Source organism: Sinocyclocheilus anshuiensis, unplaced genomic scaffold (genome assembly GCF_001515605.1).
Source record: "Sinocyclocheilus anshuiensis isolate Anshui unplaced genomic scaffold, SAMN03320099.WGS_v1.1 scaffold85, whole genome shotgun sequence".
Taxonomy (NCBI): domain Eukaryota; kingdom Metazoa; phylum Chordata; class Actinopteri; order Cypriniformes; family Cyprinidae; genus Sinocyclocheilus; species Sinocyclocheilus anshuiensis.
The window spans coordinates 1,285,493-1,311,555 of record NW_015536800.1 but is presented as its reverse complement, the minus strand read 5'-3'; the positions used below and the strand labels follow the sequence as shown (position 1 = coordinate 1,311,555).

Below are 26,063 nucleotides of genomic sequence, written 5' to 3'. Positions count from 1 at the left end.
GCTGTGCACTAAGTTGCTGTAAATTGACTCAGGTGGTAGTGATAATAATCAAACTTGTAAATCTAAAATAATCCAAGCCTGTAGGCTGTGCATGGTTGTCACGCAATAAAGCAACTTGGCACATTCATGTAAGTTTCAACTATATTGTGCAGTCATGACTATACATAAATTACTTGTCTAATCAGAATTTAGAATCAGAACTATCAGTTTTATAAACAAATTTTGCTATACATTAATTTTGGCTGCAAATGTGTATGAATGTGTTGTTAGTAAGTCCTGTTTTCTTTTTCTTGCACAGAGAGTGTCGCTGATATTGCTGACGGGTCTGTAGCTGGTGATTGATTGCGTTTGTGTGTGTGTCTGTGCGTCTTTGTTATGTGTAAGTGGAGGCAGGTGTTCCATGAGTGGAAACCTAAAGCTGTCCCTCCAGCACCAAGTGTTTTTTATGCTTCTTACTGTGTTACGCGCACACACACACACACACACACACACATGTATATGGACGCAAGTTGTCCTTCCATAGCCTCCCTCATTTCCTCTATTGTTTAAATTCATTTCAGATGCGTTTAAGTGACTTTCATTGTATGGACATTAAAAACAAAAGAGAACTTTTTCAGAATGTCGTCTTTTGTGTTCCACAGAAGATAGAATGTCATGCAGGTTTGGAACAAGTTGATGCGAGGGCGAGTAAGTGAACTCTTTAAACCAGAGATGTGTTACGCATACAATAGGAACCACGTCTGTCGATTAGATATTTGTCATTCAGTAGACATTTTATTATCCAGAGTCACTCACAGTACACTTGTCATGGGTTTAGTCTTCTATGAGCAACCCCAGGTTAATCATCTTCATCATTAAAGAACTAAACTGAACAAAAGATATTTGCCCATACATTTTGGATGATTGGCACCAGCTTAAAAAGTTATTGAAACTCTTGTCTAAGTATAATGCACAATTTTGAGTTCCAAAAATGCCAAGTTCCAAGAATTTTCAATAGATATTGTGTAATCGTGCAATTTTATGTCTCATTTGCCATCCTTAAAGGGATAGTTCACCCAAAAATGAAAACTCTGTCATCATTTACATACCCTCAAGTTGTTCCAAATCTGAGTTTTTTTTTTCTGTTGAACACAGAAGAAGCTATTTTGAAGAATGTTGGTAACCAAACAGTTACCATTGACTTCCATAGTATTTTTTCCATACTAAGAAAGTCAACAGCTATCATGAACTGTTTGGATACCAACATTCTTCAAACTATTTTCCTTTGTGAATGCATACAGATTTGAGTAAATGACAAAAGTTTCATTTTTGGGTAAACTATCCCTTTTAAATGTTATACATAATATATAATGCATATATCTATTATATTATATTAGTGGTCAAACCTCTACTTTAAACCTACAGCCAATCAGATCTTTAACCACTGCACTACCACCTGCTGATAATAGTGAAATGCAGCATGTGTGCATTTATATATTTTTTTTGTTACCTTTCTATCAGGTATGCCTGTGAGACTGGTGGGCGGAGAGAATGAGAGAGAGGGGCGTGTGGAGATCCTGGTGGCTGGCCAGTGGGGGACGGTTTGTGATGACGGATGGACGGATCGGGATGCAGAGGTTGTGTGCAGACAGCTGGGTTACAGGTGACATTAACATTTCAGGGTCAACTGAATAGCCGTCTATGTTGAGTCATTTTGTGTCATGACATGTAATACCTGATAAAATTAAGGTAGAATAATGTAATGTTGGCAATGCCTGAAATGTTAAATTTAACACTTAAATACGCACACTAAAGCGGTAAACAAAATAAATGAGGTTTGATGACAAACGTTGATATTGGCTTGACAAAGCCTGGTTTGAAAATATGAAATAGTTTTAAAAGTTTAGGTTTGAAGGTTTTATTGTCAGAAAGAAAGTCAGATGAAGTCAGGAAAACAATTAAAATCTCACAAAGGCCATATTAGACCATTTCAGGTCCCATTTAACCTCATTAAAACATCAAATCAGTAAACCTATCCAGACCGAATTAGACCTCATAAGATCACTAAAAACCACATAAGACCACGACTGCACTGCTAGCATGTATCTAGGTACTGTAGTATTTCTTAACAAGTGTTCTTAGGCATTGTTAGCATGTTAAGTGGTGTTAGCATGATGTACCATGTAGCTAACATGTTTTAGCAATGTCCTAAAATATGACTTTTCTAATGACTATTTTTCATGAAAAATTACTAAAGCATTTTGACAAAGAATGTAAAACCTTGTGCTTTATTGTGTTTGAGGAGAATACGCCCAGGAGAACAGAGATAATTCACCTCCTTCACAATAGACAATTCATTTCACAATAGATTTATTTAGCAATAGGTTCTTTTTTGTTTGGAAGTGATTTAAGATCTTATAAGTTCAGTTGTGAATCATACACATATGCTATTGTTGAGTTCGGAGACCGTCAGATTTACACACACTAATGTGATCAACACCTTCCCTCACGCACACCTCCTGAGGGAAGGTCAGAGGTCAGGTTATGACACTGTAACTGATGCTCATATCTGATGAGCTCACTTTTCTCTGCTGGAGTGGGCGACACTTTGCTCTTGTTATGTTTGATATTCTGTGCTTGCCTGTGTATGTGTGTGTGTCACAATATATGTTCCTCTCGAGTGAATACACCCAGAGCCTACACATATCTCTTATTGTTTAGTGTTTGAATATGTGTGTAGGTACAATATCATTCACACTTTATATTGAGAAAGGAACTAAACCTAGTTTATGAATGTGATTCTGACTGGTGAACCATTTAATAATTAATTGGATTTGGTTAATTGGCTTTTATACAACAGCAGTGTTATTTTAGTATTATTTGTGTAATATTATAATATTTATTAGTATTTTGAATTAGCTTTTATTTTTATTTTATTTTAGGTTGTAGTGAATTTTGTTATGTGCTTTTGTATATTTTATTAGTTTTTTTTCTATTTAGCTTTAATTTTTTATTACATTTTTAGTTTTACTATTTTATTTTTGTTTCTAATTTTTGTTTAAGTATTTCAAGTTACATTTTCATCTTATTTTAGATTTATTTCAGTTAATAAAAAAAAATAATGGAAACATTTGAATAATTTTAGGTTTTGTTTTATGTAAACAATAACAACCTGTTTTGAAAAGTACAAAAATGTATTAAAATGTATCTTTAACTGTCATTTTTTTGCAGTGGGCTGGCTAAAGCTCGTGTAATGGCGTATTTTGGAGAGGGTGAGGGGCCTATTCACACTGACAATGTAAAGTGCACAGGTGGGGAACATTCGCTGATTGACTGTATCAAACAACCGTTTGGGACACACAACTGCCGCCATAGCGAAGATGCCGGTGTTATTTGTAACTATGGGTTACAGAAGGATTCTCCTGAGGTCAAAGGTGAGGTCCTTCATCCTCTCATAGCTACAGCATTCACATATTTGATACTGGCAAGGTTTAAATATAGGGATCTTTACCCAAACCTATATGAATTTCTTTCTTTCATGGAACATAATTGGAACATTGGAGTAGTTTATTAGTATCTGTGACGAGTGGGGGTGGGGCCGAGAGTCGTGGGAACGGAGCGAGGCCGGTGGAGTAATTGATGATGATCAAGGCCTGGTCCTCTCTCCTTTCACTGTCGTAACTCCTCCTTTTATCCTTCCGGAGCACCTCCGTGGGACTCGAGACCGGTGAGTGGTGCAGGTGTCGCTCATTATCAATTACTCCACCGGCCTCGCTCCGTTCCCATGGCTCTCGGCCCCGCCCCCACTCGTCACAGTATCAGAAAAGTAGGATTCATGCAGCCTAAATAGCCTGTCTAATAACTCCTTTTGTGTTTCTACAAGAAAGAAATTCATATGGTTTTGAATAGACATAGGGGAGGAAATGATGACAGAATTTTCATGTTAGGATGATCTGTTTCTTTAAGGCACATTAAAAGAACTGCAATTAAATGACCATTATTGGACTTTACAAGACTTGTAATTGATGTTCTTTAAGATGCAGGGAAAATGTGTATTTTGCAGGAACATATAAATATAAATAGTCCTGGAGCCTCATTTATAAAATGTTGTGTGGAAACCGTTGTACATTTGATCTAAGATCATTTATAAAATATTCTTACGTGTGATTCAGAGAAACACCAAAAACCATGCATACGCCTTTCTTCCAGATGTGAAATCGCAAATGGTCTTGAAACTGTGCCCAGGTAAATGGTTTCAGATCTCAGCTTAGAAAACGCCCCCTAATTAATGTCATGAGCATATAAAAGGGCACCAGTCAACATCCAAATCCTTTACTCGAGAATGCGACAAGTGGCAAGAATTGCTTAGATTTCCAAATGCAAGCATTACTCCGACTCTCCCACGAGGAAACTTGTGAATATCTGCTTAGAACCTGGAAAACTTTTCCACGTCAAAGATAATTTTTATAAATCTGATCACTGTTGTGGATTTTAGCATATGCACACTCTAAGATCAAACGTGTGTACGCATGTTTTATAGATGAGGCCCTTGGACGGTGGTTTTGAAGGATAGATTTAGAATGAGCTTTTTTTTAAGGATTTAAGGATCCTCACACCTGTAAAAATACTTGAAACCACCTAAAAGAAGAGTGAAAGATGGAAACTATCACCTGAGTAGTATGTGCTCTACTTTGTGCTGAAATGGAGTGTGTGTTATGTCTACTCTAGAGGATGTGGTTTGGCTCGCCATCTCATGATCACTGACACTTAGGCTTTACTTATGTTTTGTTATTCTTATCAATCTAATAACTCTAATGCAAGGAAATCCGGCCTGCTTTCTCCATTAAACCATAAGGACAGATAAGCTACACATACAAACACAATCTTTTTGTGTTATTATTTTATGTAATGCCACATAAATTACCTACATTCTTAGGTCTTTCAAGCACATCTGTATATACACACAAACACAGATGAAGTCTCTGAACACAGATCCATACAGACGAATGTCTTATTTCACACACAAATCTAAAATATATGTTGTGCACTGCATATAGAAAATTAAGCCTATTATTTCTCATTACCATAATGTTGTGTTATTTTCAGAGATCATTTTTGGTATATTCATTTACAGTAAAAATGCTGTAGTACTAAATAATATTGTTACTTTATAGACATAATTTTAATACATCTAAAAAAAATTGATTTCTGATTTGCTGTGAAATAAGACCAAGGCAGATGTTTCTAACAGATTTCGTGAGATTCACCCATACATGCTTTATAGAAATATGTGTTTGTGTTACATTGCAGAGGCAGTGGGCTCCATGTGTGGTCTAAGACCCTCTCATACCCGTCAGAAGAGAATAATAGGAGGAGAAAACTCGCTACGGTAAGCAGAAAGGGTCAAAATGTATACAAACATCTTTGACATAACAAATGACACATTTCAGAATGTGGTCGCAATGAGAAAATGAATGTGCAATGCGGTTTACATGCAAATTGATAGTGTTTGTGTGTGTGGTGTAGTGGGGGCTGGCCGTGGCAGGCAGCTGTGCGCTTACGGGGCTCTCGGGCAGACGGACGGTTGGTATGTGGAGCCACTTTGATCAGCAGCTGCTGGATCCTCACCTCTGCTCACTGCTTTAAGAGGTACTCACACATAAATATGGACAGGTACATCTTCATTCTCTTGCACATCTGCAAGGCATAAATAAAGTCCACCCACTCACACACAATTATATACACACACTTCTTTGTTGCGTTTCCAATTTTCCACTGTGACACATAGCTAGATAACACAAAATAGTCTGAAATACAAACAAAACATATTTCTAATCGTCCATTTTAGAAAATATACCTTCTTCCCACACTTCCTCTGTATCCTGTGTCTAATTATGTAATCATTATTTGTGACTTGCAAATAAACACTCTTCGTCATTCCAGCTGCAAAACAAGCATAGTTAAATTATAATTCAAATTCAGTAAGCGAGGCAAAGCAAGCAAACCAAAGTGTTCTTTAATCAGTAAAGATGATGAAAGTAGATCTATATAAGAAATCACCTTTCTTTTAAAACACAAAAGATCAGGTTGTAATAAAACACATTGTCAGAGGTGTACAGCGCTGATTATTGCATATTTGCTCTGACATATTACATTGCAAAAAAAACTATTCTTATCACTTAAATTTTTGCCTTGTTTTTCTAGTAAAACTGTCTAAGCATCCATAAAGCAATACATTTAAATTATGCAAATTATATAATTAGATGACCATTGGTAAATTTTTAAAGCATAAACATCGCATTTTTTCCTGTAAGCTAATTTCCAACCAATGATAACCTGTTCCTCTTTTCAAATAAAATGTCAAAAGCGATAATACAATATATACAAGCGAGGAGCAATTAACAAAATCCAGACTGTATAGAAAGTAGATTAAATGGTTTAAAAAAATCTATGTAATTTCCTCTGATGACTCTCTATTGAACAATTGATCAGTTAACTCTTTTTAACTCCACGAATTATTCAAGGTAATTTTTGTGAGAAGAATAACAATATGCAATTTGTAATATTAATAATTTCAACAGAAGCCTAAATTACAGTAAGAAGCTAAGTTCAGCTGAATGTTTCATTTTCTCTCAATGTGTTAATATTTATTGCAGTTTAGTAAAAATGTAGCTCAAGTAATTTGTGTGGTTGATTTCATCAACATAATTTTTACCACTGCCGTGCAAAATATTTCTTTATTCCAACAGTGTCAAAAACTGCAAACATTTCACATTTCCTGAAAACTACACAAATGTGGAGTGCCTTTCTTCACCATTCATCTTTTTGTATTTGAAGCACTCTGGGCAAACAAAGTTATTTGCTTACAGTATTTGTAGAAAAAAATAACACACATTTGACTGTCTATGGTGTTTCATTGAAATGTCACATTTGTAGATCCCCAAAAACTAAATGCCCAAAGTAATAGTTTAAAATAAAGTAATAATAATAAAATAAGATGTCAGATATTTTGGATGAATCTTTAAGGCAAATTTGTTCCTCACAAGGACAAACTCTCATGTGAAATGTGAAAAAGTCTCTAGCTCAAACAGGGTTGCAGGGCTGATATTTTAAAAATGGAAAATTAGACAACTTGTTGCTAGGCAATGATACATCCCATCCATCCCAAAATGACACTACATGCAATTAGCCACAGACCCTCCATGCATCGTTTGATGAGTTTTCACCACAGGGATAAAACGTTATTGCTGTTCACATTAAAGAAGAATAATACTAGTAGGCCAGAGGAAAAGTGATAAAAACATGTTCACACAAACACTTCTCACTTCCCTCAAGGATCAGTCTTGTAAATGATCTGCCTTCAGTTCAGACCTGTGCTGCATTTCCACATTACTGTGAAGAATGTACATTAGTGGTAGTTTCCTGAGCCATTTAGGGTTTTAATTTTAAAAAAAGAGTCTCGGTAGAAATACTTTGGCAGCGTGAGAGGTTTAAGTAATATTGGATCTGTTTTTTATCAACCAGTCCAAGCACTGAGCTTTCAAAATATGATCCATGACATCAGACTACTGCTAAAGTTTCCTCTAGTTACATGCTCTCCTTCACATACACACACACAGAGCTATAAATCTAGATACCTTTGTGGCCCCCACCCTCTTTTTACTCAGACACGTACACTCACTATTTCAAGAATGCAGTTAATAGTGTGCAGAACAGCATAATAGTTGTTTTAAATCATTTGAGATCATTTAGCTCGAGAGGGCTAAAGTTAGTCTCTCACTTCCGAGTTTACGGAGGGTAGCATGACATTTGTGCAAAAATAGCATGTACAAACACACTCACATTAGCATTGAACTATTTTTATGCTGCGTGCCCGGTTGATGGCCAACGTTAATTAAACTCTGGGGTTACAACCGGCGTGGAATTAAAGGATTGAGAAAGCAATATGCTAAAGTCAGCCCTAATGACGGAACTGCTGCTATAATGTACAACCTAAGAGTTTGAGAGCTGTCAACAGATCCAGCTTCTGGAACTTGGTTAGACTAGTGAGCAAATGTGTGGTGAGTTACCAATCCATAGAGTACTGAACTACTTCATCAGTTATTAACACTCTTTATGGAGATTTTTTCATTGTCGTGTGAAATTAGATATTTACTTGTTAATGCTCATTTCCCCTATTTCTACATTCAAATTACAGTTGACAACAAATTAACAATGCTCATTTAAAGTTAATCTTTAAAAAATTTATAACTTAAAGGAAAAGAAAAGTCATATAGTCATATATATGTACACCAAAAAAAAGTTAACCTAAAAATGGTAACATCTCAGTTAAATGGTTTTATTCAAGTCAAAATATTATTTAATAACACTGTATAATTAAACCTAAATTAAACTGAAATAGCTTTTAATTGCAGGTCACCACTTTGGGGTCAGTAAGTTTATTTTATTTTATTTTTAGTAATGCTTTATTTAGCAAGCATCCATTAAATTGATGGATTGAAGTAAATACATCTTTATGTTACAAAAGATTTTTATTTAAAATAAATGCTGTTGTTTTGAACTTCCTATTCATGAAAGAGTTATGAAAAACAATGTGTCACAATATCCACAAAAATATTAAGCAGCACAACTGAAAAGAAATGTTTCCTGAGCAGCAAATCAGAATATTGGAATGATTTCTGAAGGGTCATGTGACACTGAAGACTGGAGTATTGGCTGCTGAAAATTCAGCTTTGCCATCACAGGAAAATTACTTTTGAAAATATAAAACAGTTATTTGAAATTGTAACAATATTCGACAGTATTACAGATTTTACTGTATATTAATCAAATAAGCCCATAATTGTAAGTAATTAATACCCGAATATTTAGTATTATTAAACTAAAATAGATTTTATAATAGACTACTGGTTAATAGAGTAGGACGGCAGAGAGGCAACCGCAAACTATAGTGAGAATATAGTGAGAGGTGGTGGTTGTTACTGGAAAATGATCCAGATTCAAAGTTAGGTTCAAGTGCAGCATGCCGGAGCACTGCCCACTTGGCCATGTCTCAGCAAGAATTACCTTTTAATAACCTCATTGAGATCAATACTACAGTAAGGATTAATGTTGATTGTGAGTCTTAGAAGCTTAATATATACAGTGTCAGGCTCAGAACTGCCCTTTCCAGAGCGAGACTTTGGGAATGTGGTGCTGATCCTGCTGCTTGACTACTGCCAGACCAAGAGTGTCATTCCGGACAGGGCAGATCCTTTTTCCAGAAAAGACCTGACCGTGTAATGGGACACTGCTGTCTCTCTCACTGGCACCACTTACATATTTCCGTTACACAGCAATGGCTTCAATCACTAACAAGCAGACAGGAGGGCACATACACACACACATAGTCACTCTTTTTTCTTCTGTTTACCCCTTTAAGTCAGTTAAGATTCATATGGATCTTTAAGGTTTTACTTGTTAATGTAAGTTTATATGTATACAGTATATATACAATATATATATATACAGTATATATATATATATATATATACAGTATATATACAATATATATATATATACAGTATATATATATCTTAGGAACCTTAAGTGCAGCAGAAATTTTTTTGTAACCTTGGCCAGATCTGTGCCTTGCCACAATTCTGTCTCTGAGCTCTTCAGGCAGTTCCTTTGACCTCATGATTCTCATTTGCTCTGACATGCACTGTGAGCTGTAAGGTCTTATATAGACAGGTGTGTGGCTTTCCTAATCAAGTCCAATCAGTATAATCAAACACAGCTGGACTCAAATGAAGGTGTAGAACCATCTCAAGGATGATCAGAAGAAATGGACAGCACCTGAGTTAAATATATGAGTGTCACAGCAAAGGGTCTGAATACTTAGGACCATGTGATATTTCAGTTTTTCTTTTTTAATAAATCTGCAAAAATGTCAACAATTCTGTGTTTTTCTGTCAATATGGGGTGCTGTGTGTACATTAATGAGGAAAAAAAATTAACTTAAATGATTTTAGCAAATGGCTGCAATATAACAAAGAGTGAAAAATTGAAGGGGGTCTGAATACTTTCCGTACCCACTGTAGATCACCCACACAGTAGATCGGCTCTGCTTATTTGCAACTACGCTAATTTGCGCTGCGCTTGGTATATTGCGTTGGTCATTGCGTTATGTAAATGAGATGTTGTGTCTGTGTTTTGTGCATTGTCAGTAAATCACCCGCAGAAATTTCCACACCCATCGGCGCTGTTTTGGAATTGCGCTCTCGTGATAATTTGCCCTGTTTGGCGCATTGAATGTTTTTTTTTCTACCCACCATTAGAGTACTATTATATGTATAAACCTGAGGAGAAAAATACTGTAAATAGCTGTCAATTTAATATAATAATTGTAATTAATCACATAATTTTTTACACTTTAGTTTGAATTTTTATTATGTATTACATATATAATTGATTTAATTTTATTGTATATTTTTTTTCCCTTTGTTTTTTTTCTTTTTTTAACGTTTCCATGGGTCCCCTTGCGACCCCTTTGGGTTCCTCAGACCCCACTTCGAAAACTTTCTTTGAAGAGATATGTCAGTCTCACCACAGTAAAGAAACCTTATATAATTATATAATATAATTATATAACCCTATAACCTTATAGTAGCCTATATTAAAACTGACAAGCACAGGAGACTTTCCGTTTCATGCGAAGACCTTTGTGAGTGTGATGTCATGGTGTTGGGTTTATGGAAAAAGAAAACTTCCTGTATATCTCTGTTTTCACCAACTGACCGTGAGTGTGGTTTTGTAAGTGTGTTTGTGTGTGTGAGTGCACATGGTTTGGCTTTGGGTCCATAAGATCGGTTGACATGAACTTCCTGAGGAAGGGACCTGATTTGTCATGTGAGGGCGTTTGTGAGTGGCACATAGAGAAGTCATAAATCATCCTCTGATAATGTATTACACTGCTGTGCTGATTCAGTTGCATTCAGCCTTTCTGAATGTGTCCTGTTTGTATGCCCTCTTTCGTTTTTATAGTTTTTCTTGGGCTTTTTGCCTTAATTACAATCATATAGCAATGTTAATGGCCTATACTATTTTGTCTAAATTAATGAGAAATAAAACACTAATACCCAAAATCAGTAATTTTAAATGCTACAAGTGAATTTAGGCATCACACAAATTATGTTTAAACAGTGTATTTGTTTTTAAAGATATACTTTAAGTCAGATCGTTAGATGATGGCAGAGGTAATCTAAATGTAAAAATCAAGAATATTCTTGCTGAATAACAGTATTAATTTCTTTAAAAAAATCTTGCAGGCCCCAATCTCTTTAGTGTGTATATTAACTTTAACAAAAAAAACCAAAAAAAACCCAACCTCTCTAATATCAGCCACTAACTAACATGGTAACTAATACATGTAAGCCTGGACCACAAAACCAGTCATAAGTAGCACGAGTATATTTGGTAGCAATAGCCAACAATACATTGTATGGGTCAAAATTATCGATTTTTCTTTTAATTTAATTTTATGTAAAGATCATGTTCCATGAAGATATTTTGTAAATTTCCTTCCGTAAATATATCAAAACTTAATTTTTGATTACTAATATGCATAGTTAAGAACTTCATTTGGACAACTTTAAAGGCGATTTTCTCAATATTTCGATTTTTTTGCAACCTCAGATTCCAGATTTTCAAATAGCTCTCTCACAGCCAAATATTATCCTATCCTAACAAACCATACATCAATGGAAAGCTTATTTATTCAACTTTCAGATGATTTATAAATCTCATGACCCTTATGACTAGTTTTGTGGTCCTTGGTCACATATTATGCATAGAAACAGTTCTGTTAATCACCAACAACGAGTCATGATTATTGGGCAATTAGTGAGGTCTGACCAAATATATGTGAAAATCACTAGTCTGAGGTTTAGTTACAGGTCTGTTATGTGCTCTTTCCCAGGTACGGTAACAGCACTGGGCTGTATAAAGTTCGTGTGGGTGATTATCACTCTCTGGTTCCTGAGGAGTACGAGGAAGAGTACGCCGTGGAGAAGATCGTCCTTCACCCGCGCTACCGCGCTGACAGCAATGACTACGACCTGGCACTGGTGCGTGTGTCTGGTCACAGAGCTCACAGGGGTGTCACGGGCGACTGCGTCACACTGAGCCGCTTCGTGCTGCCCGCCTGCCTGCCAATGCGGAGAGAGAAAGTGCCAAAGGGCATTGCCAACTGCTACATCACAGGCTGGGGAGACACAGGTTGGAAATGCCATGATACACACACATACACATTCATGCATTCACACACTCTCCACACAAGAAATGCAGATCTGATTCAGAAACAATTATAAAAGACTGCTGTACAGCCTCAAGCTGTCATTCTTGAAATGAAGGGTGCTTTGAGCACAATCAGAGCAAGAGCTGAGGCTGTGTGAGTAAAATGGAGGTGCTTTTTGGCTCTACTGAATAGCACAGGCTGACAGGCATAAGATGTGATCAGACAGTGTGAAAGCAGAACTGTCTGAAACAATCACTCTCTCACTGTGTCACTCTCATACACAGACAGGCAAATAGGAAATACCAGTTAAAGTTTTTGGTAAAATGGTGTGATGACATTTTCAATTTAATTATTTAACAGATGCTTTTTCCCGAAAGATGTACAAATGAGGAAAAGCACAAGAAAATTCAGCAGTACTGAATTTTAAAAGTAAACAAAAAGTAGTATAAAAGCAGAAGTGTAAAGGAAAACAAATCAATGGGGAGTAGTGCCCTTATTTGTGACCCTGGACCACAAAACCAGTCATAAGCAGCACAATATTGTTATCATTTGTAACAATAGCCAAAAATACATTGTATGGGTCAAAATGATAGATTTTTCTTTTATGCCAAAAACCATTAGGATACTAAGTAAATATCATATTCCATGAAGATATTTTGTAAATTTCCTACTGTATATATATCAAAACTTAATTTTTGATTAGTAATATGCATTGCTAAGAACTTAATTTGGATAACTTTAAAGGCGATTTTCTCAATATTTAGATTTTTTTTTGCACCCTCAGATTCCAGATTTTCAAATAGTTGTATCTCGGCCAAATATTGTCCTATCCTAACAAACCATACATTAATAGAAAGCTACTCTTGTATTGCTATGTATAAATCTCAATTAAAAAAAATGGACCCTTATGACTGGTTTTGTGGTCCTGGGTCACATTTATGATTGTAAGTGCTCACCCTTGTGAAAATGAAGTACACTTTAGCATACTTTTAAATAGGGCACTAATTACTGAAATAATATCCTTTAAAATAATATACTAAGTAATTGCGAACTGCGTGTCCATGCTTTTGGACACTTAATTGCATTTTAATTTGAATTAAATGAAAATGTATTATAATTTAAATTTATATTAATACAGTTAGCTGAAATTTAGAGAGTTTTTTGATAGACTCAAGTACATCTTTAAAATTATATACAATGTTATAATTGCTTCTGGTTAAGTGGTTAAAGTGTACTGACAAGCATTTATGGTCAAATAAAATATATTTTAAATAATGTAATTTACATTGCAACTAGTCAAGTCAAGTCAAGTCACCTTTATTTATATAGCGCTTTTAACAATACAGATTGTGTCAAAGCAACTGAACAGCATTAATTAGGAAAATAGTGTCAATAATGCAAAATGACAATAGTAAACACAAATTTTTCAGTTAAAGACAGTTCATCATTGAATTCAGTGATGTCAACATCCAGCTCAGTTTAAATAGTATCTTTGCAATCAAGTCAACGGTATCGCTGGAAATGAAGTGTCCCCAACTAAGCAAGCCAGAGGCGACAGCGGCAAGGAACCAAAACTCCATCGGTGACAGAATGGAGAAAAAACCTTGGGAGAAACCAGGCTCAGTCGGGGGGCCAGTTCTCCTCTGACCAGACGAACCAGCAGTACGGAAAAATCAATTTAAGACGTAATAAAACAGACGATGAACACTATTAACAGCAATTATTATATGATGCAATCAAACTTATAGCAAAATGTGGTAGTTCTGTATGTTGTTTCAGGGTTGGCATCATCTGAGGTCCTCTGAGGGGTTGGCATCATCTCTTCTCAGGTGTTCTGGATCCAGACTGAAGCTTGTGTAAATCCTAGTTACCACGGGATGTCAATCCCGTGGCAAAAAACAGAGGAACAAATAGACTAGTATGTTATGTATTTAAGTATATATTTGTTACATATTTGTAATGATGTAATTTAGTGTAAATTTAGTGTATTTAAAATACATTAACTTTAAATATTGAATAAGATTTGAAGTATGCTACAATTGCACATTCAATAAAATTGAAAACAGTTGAAATTGCACTTTTTTTCCCACGAGGATATAGACTCACTTAAAGGAATAGTTTGTCCAAAACTTAAAATGCATTTATATTTCTGTAATTATTTACATGGTGTTCCAAACTTGTGTGCTTTTCTTTATTCTGTGCCACACAAGAAGATATTTTGAAAAATGTTTCAACTGCTGTTGTCCATAAAATGAAAATTAGTGTGATTGAAAACACAGGATTTTCACGTTTGAGTGAACTATTAATTTAAGATCATATGTGTGTTCTTGTACACGGCTCATCCATTTAAAAATTTTGATTCAGAATTTTGTAATATAATGTTTTTTTTTCTCTGCCAAAACATAATGTAACTAAGGACAACTATAGCGGATGTTCTTATAAAGTTGTTTAGAGGGCAAAGTTCAGTGTTTTGAATGGAAAACCACTTGCTTCAATTGAATGTGAACAACACACATCTGTATTTAGGCAAGAAGTATGGACATTTTTAAACAATTAAACATTTGTCAGCATTTGTAGGAAACTGCTTAATACACAAAATATTTTTTGTTTGCTGAAAGTAGTTAATTTTATCTGTAATACATCTGTTTTTCTGCAACAATTAGGCATCATCTATCTCAGAAATGTAGTAATTATTTGTATGGTTGGCCGTATTTGCAAACAAGGTTATGTATTTGCTTAAGGATATTTGTAAACTGGTTTATGTATGAGCACATGGCGTGAGTGCCATTTTAACATGTTCACAATCACAAAAGAGTGTTTATTAGTGTTCTGTGGAATTATGGGGCTATGATGTCATTTGTACATTTTTCCAACTAAATGTCCGGTGAGAGAGAGATAATAAAAAATATTAGCAGCTTGCATCAGTTACATATACAGTATCACATAATATATTTTGGTAACACTTTATTTTAAGGTGTCCTAGTTACACGTTACATGTACTTAATATTATAATAACACTTAATCACGCACAATTACATGCAAGTAACCCTAATCCTAACCCTAACCATATAGTAAGTACATGTAGTTAATTAATATTACTCAGTACTTAAATGTATAATTACACTGTAACAACCTTAAAATAGAGTGTAACCTATATTTTTACAAACACATTTTTATTGGCGGATTTTTACATTATTATTATTATTTAAATAGGAGTAGAACACTTTAGCATACTTTTTAAGATCTTATTATGAAAATAATATACTTTAAAAGAATGTACTCAAGTGTGGCACTTATCTGCATAAGTAATTGCACTTCAAGAAAATTGTATAAAAGTTTACATTTATATTAAATGTAATTAGCTAAACTTCTTTTAGCTAACATACTTCTTTATCACAAGGATATAGAAGATACCTACGGCCACATCTCTCCAGCTGTCTGGTCTCATCAAAAAGGACATACATGACCGTAGTAACATCCATACAGAGCTGTAATCAGAGAACATGAGGAAATCATCAAGGAACTACACAGGGTGTAATTATGATGTCAGTTTTAAGCAGCTACAGATTATCATGTGACATGTTGATAGTGGGGTTTCATTCTAATGGTCACGTTGTGTTGTAAATCACCTGTGTCTTCTCTCAGTCAGTGGACTTCAGTATTCTTAACAGTCTTCTAAAATGTGATGAATGAAGCGTGTGATGACATTGAAAGAAAAGCGAATACATGCTCCATTGCATATGTGAACAGTTACTGTAAGTCAGACTTCAAGTAAAACCTGTTGGTTTTTTTTCTTTTCTCAGGTCGTGCATATTCAAAAACTCTCCAGCAGGCCTCGATTTCCGTGTTGAGCAAGCGTCAATGCGAGCAGCGCTATTCTGACCAGTTCACCGGTCGCATGCTGTGCGCCGGCTCCTCCCACGACGACCACCGCGTGGACAGTTGCCGTGGAGATAGCGGCGGTCCACTGGTGTGTGAGAGGCCGAGTGGAAGTTGGGTTGTATATGGGGTCACATCATGGGGTCACGCGTGTCGACTGCAAGACGCACCTGGTGTCTACACCAAAGTCTCTGCCTTCGTACCCTGGATTAAGAAGGTCATTGGCAAGTAGGGCCCAGAAAAATCAACCAGTAACAGACAGTCTGACTGTGCGGGCAGAAAAATTAAGCACACTTTTAGAGTAAGAAGCTTTAGAGCTAAATATGTTTTAGATTACGGTTTAAAATAGATAATAGTTTCATAACACTAGCTGAAATCAACTACAAATAAGTCTTAATGGTCAGAGAGAATTATGTAGAGCCTGGCTTTAAATACAGTATAGTCATCACAAAATTTTTACTTTGTTGTAAAATTACAGTGAAAAACAGTAAAAACATCTAAACATTCTTAAAATAAATGAGTTTAGAGTTTAAAATTATATTAAGACTTGTTTTCAGAGAATATATGTTGAACAGTTAGACATAAAGCTTTAAAATTTGTGAGGTTATGCTTGAAACAACACAAAGTTCTGAGTTTTTTTGCTTCAGTAACTTTATCTTGTTTTAACAATGGTTAGATATTTTTACTGGAAAACACACTCACTCACACACACACACACACACACACACACACACACACACACACACAGACAGACAGGCCCATTATAGCGATGTGTGGATTGGTCTTAAATTGGCAGGTTAAATTATTGCAGGTTTTCTTTGTTTTTGTTTTTTTTTAATAATGAAAGCACTTCTAGGTTGAAGAGACCACAATGGTGAGTGTGGAGTTATTGTTTTTTTTTTTTATTACGAATTATGAATACAATAATGAAAGCATATCTGTGTGACTATGTACTTTATGCCATTAAGAGACAGAAACTATTTGAGCCTGTAAAATGGGATGAGTAATGTTCCAGTTTGATACTGAAGAACGTTCCAATGGCTTGAAATCACCTCAAGCTTTAATGCTGAAATGAGAAGATTCTGGATTTCCTGCTAAGAAATGTATGGTAATTCTAAACTCCTGAGATATGGTTACCATGCCATTGCTAAGTAACTGACCACATCACCTCATCCACACATTAAATGACATCATAATGCTCCACAGGAACCATGACATCATGTATTACAGCACAGATGTTCGTGATGATAACTGGACTGAGGTTTTCTGTATCTCAACATCAGGACAAAAAGCACATCATATATTTGCTTATATGGGAATTATGTGCAATGCAAAACTGTTTATACCTCCTTGTTTTAGTGTTGTGATAATGCATTTCATAATTAACTTGTTTTTTTTTCTTCTGTGATTTACGTCTATATTACAAATCTGTGAGTATGATTTATGAAAGTAGTTTTTATACAGACTACACCCCATTTCTTTTTTTTTTAAACAACTGGTCTGTGTATATAAAAAAGCTGACCAACCACAAACTCTTATTTTGCACAAACTAAGGTGTTGCAGTATAGACTTTTGTAAATTTGTTTTTCTAATGCATCATTCAGTCATATTGTAATCTAATGTTAATTAACTGTACTATGAAAACTGTAAAAAGTGTTAATTTGTTCACACATGGTCAATAATTCTGTGTTTAGTATTGCCCTTATATATGTTTAAATATTTCTGAACATGGCATGGTGCTTTTATTATTGCCTAAACGTTGTATGTCACGTCATGTGGTATGTGACGCTATTCATAAGGGCTGCAATGTCATTAACAGCCAAACAAATTATGGTAAATAATATTTAGAGGAACTTAAAATCACAAAAGGCTATATACAGTTGTCTTACAACTTCAGTTTGGAGCATTAAACATTTCACAATTGGTATAAAATTTGTCGTTGGAATAAAGTAGTATACTGTTTCTTAAATGGGAAGATTTGTTTAGAGAAAATTTGAGAGGAAAAACAGTATGTTTGTGTGAATGCACATCTGTTTTGCATTTGAGGAAGTTTCTGACAAAATGGTTAGCTTTAGATTTTCTGAGTACACAGGCAAGTCCAGCTAGCTTTGTTTTGTTCGCACAGTGGCCCGTGTGTACAGACCTGACAGTGCAATGTTAGTGTCGTCTTTTCAGAAAGCCTTTTGTTTACATAGGTCCATTGTGTGTATATGTGTGTTGACACTGCATTTTTAAATACACTCCTCCTTTGAGCTCATCTCTATGGAGACAAGTTTACTGTATCATGGCGAACCCCTAAAAGAATTTTCAGAAATGCATGTAAGATTGTTTGTATTCATTCACTACTTCCTGAAGCAGAAAACGTTATATGATCTAGGCCTACTTAAAGTAAATCTGAACGAAAATGCGTTAGTTTTGCCACAAGCACAAATACAGTAAGTAAATATAATATTGGATCCATGAGAATAACTGCAGTTATACATGCAGGAGGGGGAGATGTTTCTCAAAGACTCTTCATCTAGTGAAAAATCAATCCTGACGTCTCACTGAGAGAGGGAGAGATGTGTTACAGTGATTGAGATTGAGCGCAGCGTTACAGCGCCATCTTGAGGATACTGTTGAATTCAATTGCTTATTTATGGACGAACTGTGGAACTATCTAAGCATTTTCGCAGCTAAGCTTTTCATTAGGATCATAGACTATGACAGAAAGCAGTGATCATTTACTTCAGTTACTTTATGATAATGTATCTAATATAAGATGAAGCTGTATAATTAAGGGAGATTGTAACTACCCCTCACAAAAAAAGTAGTGATGTCGTATCAATATCATGGTACAAAGCAGGATCTGAGAAACTGACATTCAGCCAAACGATGACAGTATCATAACAGAAACAGACCAAGTTCCATATTAAAACAGAACACCAAAACAAGATTCAACGCACAACAATTAGGATGAATTAAAATGAAAAGTGTGTAGGCATAATGCAAATGGGTTTTTGCGTAATTTTAATTAATTTTAAAATTACTTATTTTAATTGGACTTTTTATGATTTAATTAATTGTTAGCGTTGAATTAAAATCACAAACCCCCTGCAGTTAATTTACAAACCCCAATTTAGGAAACCTAGATGTAATGTAATGTTAAAGCATGTTGTTAATTATAACAAATGGAATATATTTTCTTACTCTTACTCTTTTATATCAATATGTACAAGATTATCTTATTTAAATCAATGTGATAAACAAGTTAGGTCAAAAGTTATCGAAAAGTAATCTAAAAGTTGTCTGATTATATTACCTAAAATGTGTAATGTAATGGATTATGTTACTAACTACAATTTTTGTCATGTAATTTGGAATCAGTAGTCTAATGTAGAGACCTGCACTCCCGCGGGAGGACCGCGGGACCCGCGGGACCCAACGCAACAGGGTGCGGCGCGGGACAACTCTTGATGGGCGAGTGCGGGTGCGGGCGGGAAGAAACTCGTGTGTGTGCGGGATGCGGGAGAATAAAATGATTCGCGGGACTCCCGCAAAATAGAAATGATCTAAACATAAAGTGTTTAAAACGGAGCGGGCGGGCGCGGGACAGAATCTTGCGGGAGCGGGACTGAAAAATCCGTCCCGCGCAGGTCTCTAGTCTAATGGACTACAATTTGTAAGTAGGCCTAATCTATACCCAGCTCTGAGTGTAGACAACTTAATTGATTATAAAGGAAATTTGTGCAGCATTTAGTGGTTATAAAAGGAGTGCACTCCGTTCAGAATTTGAATAAAAGTTTTGTTTTTTATGCTGCACCACGCACACAGTTTCGGGAGCGACATCGGCATATAAATGCGAAATCACTCTGGAAATTGTAATAAGTGAATTGATTCTGGAACCGGGACTGTCGTAAACATGAGCCACAAAAGCTTTTCAGTTTCATCACCAGCGACAAAATAATATAAAACAATACATAGCCTACTATAATACAAATGTGTAATGTGTGGCATATTAAAGCTCATACTCACCATTAAAATAGTCGTTTTACGGAATTACGCATGGAACCGGGTACCAGTCATCAAATTCCTAAAATGAACATTTTAATCAACTACGAAACTGCTGGTATTCAGCAGCATTTAGCTCACAGGAACTATAGAGGAGGGTAACACCTTTTACCAACAAAAAATTAATATTTAATGCATTAATGCATAAAGTAGGCCTACACAAAATGGAAATTGTACTGTAATTACATTTATAAATGACTACTAAAAGCACACACAAAACAGCACCCAAAACTTGAACAGACCTACTTCATTAATTATTCAAATACAACACCCAATGGCAATTTTGGCACCCAATGGCAGAACTTTTCAGTATTTATATTTTTGTGTTAAAAGTAGTTTTGTTTAATAAGATATAAAAATATGAATAATTAATGAAGTAGGTCTGTTCAAGTTTTGGGTGCTGTTTTGTGGGTGCTTTTAGTAGTCATTTATAAATGTAATTACAGTACAATTTCCATTTTGTGTAGGTCTACTTTATGCATTAATGCATTAAATATGAATTTTTTGTTGGTAAAAGGTGTGTTACCCTCCTCTATAGTTCCTGTGAGCTAAATGCTGATGAATACCAGCAGTTTCGTAGTTGATTAAAATTTTCATTTTAGGAATATGATGACTGGTACCCGGTTCCATGCGTAATTCCGTAAAACGATTTTCTCTAAGTAAAAGTGAAACTCAAGTTTCAAAGTTGAAATTTTGAAAAACTGTACTTAAGGTCAGCGAAGAAATATTTGTAGCCTACTTCGTTTTTATCCTCCTCTGCCCTCAGACACAAAAACCTGTGTGTTCATTTGTACAGAGCGCACATGATCCATCTTAGAGACACAGAGAGACTCATACAGCTATCTGCCTGTATAAAGTACGAATATTTTTATATGACACTGAGAACAATTTGTAGAATCAGATCTAGATCTTAAAGGCACAATATGTAATTTTCGCCACTAGAGGGCGCGTATTCAAAATAAACAAAGAAGCAAAGGTGTAGTTTGATGATGCAGTGACTGAGTGTGGAATCATGGGAGTTGTCGTTTTCATCCCCACAGCCGACACAATCCGACAGGAATCAGGCAGAAATCATGTTCATAGATGAGCTAATGATTTATTAACGTAGTAGAATGAAGCAAGGTGAGGCTGAAAGCCGTCGAAGCGAAACGAGGGCGCTGAACGAGCGCGACACACGGCTCCAAAGCAGCGGAGCTTTTATTATGCCACAGTCAACTGCTTCTGCTCCTTCCGGTCATGCGTATGTGGGAAAAAAAGCAGCGCTATTTTATCAGACTAGATACGTTTGAAAGTTCTGTTATAATGCTACTCTGTGCGGTCGTCACCGGTCTAATAAAACGCACAACATATTAAAGCGTCTTTGGTGTTTCCATGTTTTCTACAAAACAAAGCCGGAAATCGAGGGGTTATGACATCATTGGCAGGCGACACAATGACACTACGGTGTCAATAGTTAAAATTGCTTATTTCTCTGGATTTAAACATTCTTTGAAACATTTGGGATAATGTAAGTACACAAGTCAGCAAAAAATATATAACACTGTTCTAGTGGTTTTTGGATATTTTAATAAAAAAATCTTACATATTGTGCCTTTAACACGTCGATTCATTACTTGTAAATTGATTGAAATAAGCCCATTTTAATGTCATTACGGCATGTGACCACTAGAGGGAGGTATTTCATTAAAAACATAATCCCTACACAGCCTAACAATAAGGTTTTATAGAATTGAACCCGTGCACCTACCTTAACAGCGTGTGATCCCTTCTTCATACTGTGCTTAATAAAGTTAATATAAGATAATATCCGTGTTTTGTAACTTCTACTTCCACTCTGTCCATTCATTAGGTAGGTATATCAAATAGAGACAACTTTGCAAGAAATGTTTTACGGAAACATGAATCTCTCCAGTGTTTATTGAATATATATAGTTATTTACATATTTCTCAAAGCACTTTCTCACCTTATTGAGGCAAATTGTTTTCAAAAATAAAAGTCACATTTCAAATTCATCAGCCAACCAGTTGCAGTCCAGTGGGCGGGGCTAAGGCTACCTGGCTACAGACCTATGCCTAGACACACACTCACACAAGGGCTTATGTATTTACCCTTACACACACACACACACACACACACACACACACACTGAAATCATTTCCGCTCTTCAGGCCATTGTGTCTAGAACAACAGTAACTGGGACGTGGATTGAGACATTGACATCACAATGACATCACTCCATTAACCGGTTTAAAGCTGATGCAGAAAACTTGACTGTGCTCTTTATTTCTCCATAATGATTCTTAACATTCTGCATCTTCACTTTGATTGGCTGATAGATTGATTGACTGATATATTTGCAAGAGTGAGGTTATGAACAGTGGTTGTGCAGTTCTAAATCTCTCTCGATGAAGACGTATAAAATCTAAAGCCATACCTTTATATCCAGTGACTGATGGGGGAAAGTATAGGAGGAAGTCTGAGGACATTTGAATTTTTCAGTTACAGACTTTATGCAGTCTTTGTTTAGCTGCATCTGAAGTTCAAGGGTCACAGTTACATCACCGTACCTCACTGAAAAAAAACAACTGACCTTTTGCAACAAAAATGTCATGTTGCCATGGACACACAATACTGCTTTGTTTGGATTTCCAGAGGCACCAATGATTGGTGAGTTGAATTTCTGACCTTTGCTCTGCAAGCTTGCAGGTAGGTGGCATTGAGTACCGTTCAAGAGTCTAGTTTCCATTGAGGGCTGAATCTGGATCTTTGACCCAGGGGAGCGGTGGTTTGGTTAGGGCTACCTGACCTTCTGTAGTTCCTCTCTGAGCCAGGCCGGTAGCGGCTGACCCAGTCTGTGCAGCAGCTTAGATAATTCAATGTTCTGATCCCTGTAGAATCTGGAGAGAAGTGCTCGTGACTAGAAAAGGAAAGAGTAAAAAGAACACATTTTTTACTGTGCAGAACAGCTACAGACTTTTGTATAGAATATAGGGGTGAAATGGGACACATTTTCAATTTCAGTACGGGTCTTTTAGTTTGGCATGCACCTGTACCGAACAAATGTTTTGACTAACTTAATTTGAAACTCCTTTTCCCCCTAGCAACTTTCACAAAGGACTGGATATTGTTGGTTCAGCTAGCAAGGGCTAGACAGTATATAGATTTTGTAATTATCAATTATTTTCAAGAAAGATGGGTCAATAATATTTACGTCAATATACTCTGATGTTGCGAGTGAAAAATAACAGAGGACACAGACTGAATTGCTTCAGGAAAAGCACACAGTCCAAGTTGTCCTAAACAAGACGTGCTTAAAGCAAGTGCTTCAAACGAACTCAAAAGCATACAGTTTAAATCTTCTTGATCTCATGTCAGATGCATGATATGTAATGCTTTTCTAAAGGTGTTTTCCTCAGCACATAGCTTGCGTCTTATGGTTGTATTGTTATGTGTAAATGTTAGGAAGTAATGTGAGTATTTCCATTTTGCATAAAGATTGGCCTGTGTCTGTTAAAGTTGTTAAAAATAATTCAGGCTAAAAAACACATTTTGACAAAAATATTTTGCATCTAAAAATGGAAGCACTTCAGACATCTGTTTAGTAAACCACTGTTTAATAAAACAGGAAAAACAAAGGAACTTTGTTGTTTTTCACTGTACCAAAAACATACCAAACTATGACTTAGTACATACTAAACCATCATTTTCGTGTACCATTACACACCTAATAGTATATGTACAATGTTATTAAAGGGATAGGTCACCAAAAACAACAACAACAAAAAAACATTCTGTCATCATTTATTCATCCTCATCCCATTCCAAACCTGTATGAATTTCTTCCTCTGTGGAACACAAAAGAAGATGTTTTGGGAAATGTTTTTTTGGCCATACAGTGTTGTTTTGAACTCCACTGACTTTTACAGTGTGGACAAAAACAGTTGAAACATTCTTCAAAATATCTTCATTTGTGTTCATACACTCTCAGAAAAAAGGTACAAAAGCTGTACCTTTAAGGTATAGACCCTTTAGGTACAAACTGGTGTAGCTTTTGAAAAAGTACCTCCCCAGCTTTTGTACCTTTTTTTGTGAGAGTGTAGGTTTGGAATGACACAAGAGTAAATGTAAGATTTCTTTAAGTGAAAAAATAGAAGAAAAATATAGAAATAAGAAGTAAGAGTCAGAGAAGTTCTGTAGGTATCAGTTATTCAGTACATGAGCTACAGACATGTTAGCTGTTGCAAAATTGAACAGTCAGAGGTCAGAATGAGTTCTCTCTCTCTCTCTGTGACCCATATTACTCAGTGATGGCAAACCTCTATAATGCAGCTGTAATCATTAAAGATTAAAGGCTCCATTTTGCTCAGAGTTTGCTGTTGTTAGGTGGTACCTCAGAGTCCATGGGTGGGTATTTGCGGCCCTTACTCTTCCCCAAACATTTAGTCCCGCCCCCTTCCAACAGCTGACACCAAAAGCCCTTCTGAGGATCAAACCTGTGAACAAAGAGATAACTATTTACAATCTAAAAGACTTCTTTCCTCAAAAATATCTTTCCAATTTGCAAATTCATTGTAATATATAGCCTACTGTATATACTGTGTCCATCAGTCTATATTAAGTCTCTCGAAACCTTTTTGATTTCTACACTCAGCAATGGAGGAAATCTGGAAAACTCCAGAACGTTGTTACACACACACACACACACACACACACACATACACATAGATCTGACTGACAGATGTCTGCTGTAACCTTGTCTGTCTGTCAGATGAGACATGGCCTGGTTTGATAAGCATTCAGAAACGCATCAGCAATCTCTAACACATCTCAGCAAAATGTGATAGAAAGAGTGTGTGTGAGTGTGTTAGTGTTCTTTGGCAAAGCAGTAAGCAGAGGGTACTTTGAAACATGAACTATGACACATTTGTGACACAATGTATTTTTTTGTTTTGTTTTACTCACTCACTGTCTTCTTTTTTTTTTGGTCTCACTCAATCCTATTTCTTCTCCCTGCTCTACAGTTTTCTTTGATATTCTGTCTAGTCTCAGTCCCAGAAAATACAGAGAGAATAAAGAACATAAAGAGCCTTTTTTCTAACTGGGCACTTTTATATCCCCAGGGTAATTTATTTTAAAACCAAGATTTTTTTTTTACTTTATGAGTGTCATATTAAAATTGTCTTGAAAACTTTTTACTACGCTCTATTTTTTATTTTTTTTTAGCAAGGTAAAAACATGTTATTTAAATGCCTTGGTTGCACCCTTAAAATATTATTGCTATTTCATAAGTGATAATCCAATTAAAAAATTAATATGTTAGTGTACAATAATTTATATTAATTTAAAAGTTTTATAAAGTCTTATCAAAAAAATAATATTTAATCATCTGTAATTTTGTCAAATTATGCATTCGAAGCTGATTTGGGAACATTCAGATCACACACTGCTCAGTAAATGTAGATTCTTTATTTATAAATCAAAGCCAGACAGAATGTTTAACAAACATCATTTGGATTCTTTGTGTGATACAATCAACAAGCACCAGCTGAGGACTGCAGGCCAGTGGCTAAAATTGTTTTACTATTGAATTACTGCAAATTTGTATTTTCTTGATTGCAAGTGAAGCCACAAAAAGAAGTGATAGTAACTGAAACTGACAGAAAACAAGAAAAAGTAGAAACCGGCATGATGAGAAAGAGAGAGAGAGAGAAGAGATGTGTGGAGAGATGAAGTGAGAAAGACTCAAACAGAGGGAGGTTATTAATAAAAGCCAAAGATTGATGGAGCTGTCTGCAGTAGAGAACACATGCAGAGACTCACAAAACGTTCAAACGAGAGAGAGAGAGAGAGAGAGAGAGAGAGAGAGAGAGAGAGAGA

The 26,063-nt window shown here is 35.7% G+C and overlaps 2 protein-coding genes across 2 annotated transcripts in view; one reads left to right on the top strand and one right to left on the bottom strand.

The window, feature by feature from the left end:
• Positions 1 to 16,452, top strand: part of LOC107656290 (neurotrypsin-like) — a 41,656-nt gene extending 25,204 nt beyond the window's left edge. The window contains exons 8-13 of the mRNA XM_016444058.1: positions 1,501 to 1,642; positions 3,211 to 3,413; positions 5,290 to 5,368; positions 5,506 to 5,628; positions 11,939 to 12,237; positions 16,060 to 16,452. Of these exons, the coding sequence (XP_016299544.1) occupies positions 1,501 to 1,642; positions 3,211 to 3,413; positions 5,290 to 5,368; positions 5,506 to 5,628; positions 11,939 to 12,237; positions 16,060 to 16,367 (1,154 nt within the window). The 3' untranslated portion in view covers positions 16,368 to 16,452. The remainder of the gene's footprint in view (positions 1 to 1,500; positions 1,643 to 3,210; positions 3,414 to 5,289; positions 5,369 to 5,505; positions 5,629 to 11,938; positions 12,238 to 16,059) is intronic.
• Positions 16,453 to 22,189: 5,737 nt separating this feature from the next.
• Positions 22,190 to 26,063, bottom strand: part of LOC107656734 (bifunctional heparan sulfate N-deacetylase/N-sulfotransferase 4-like) — an 80,829-nt gene continuing 76,955 nt past the window's right edge. The window contains exons 14-15 of the mRNA XM_016444677.1: positions 24,577 to 24,679; positions 22,190 to 23,103 (exon numbers count right to left, since the gene is read on the bottom strand). Of these exons, the coding sequence (XP_016300163.1) occupies positions 22,984 to 23,103; positions 24,577 to 24,679 (223 nt within the window). The 3' untranslated portion in view covers positions 22,190 to 22,983. The remainder of the gene's footprint in view (positions 23,104 to 24,576; positions 24,680 to 26,063) is intronic.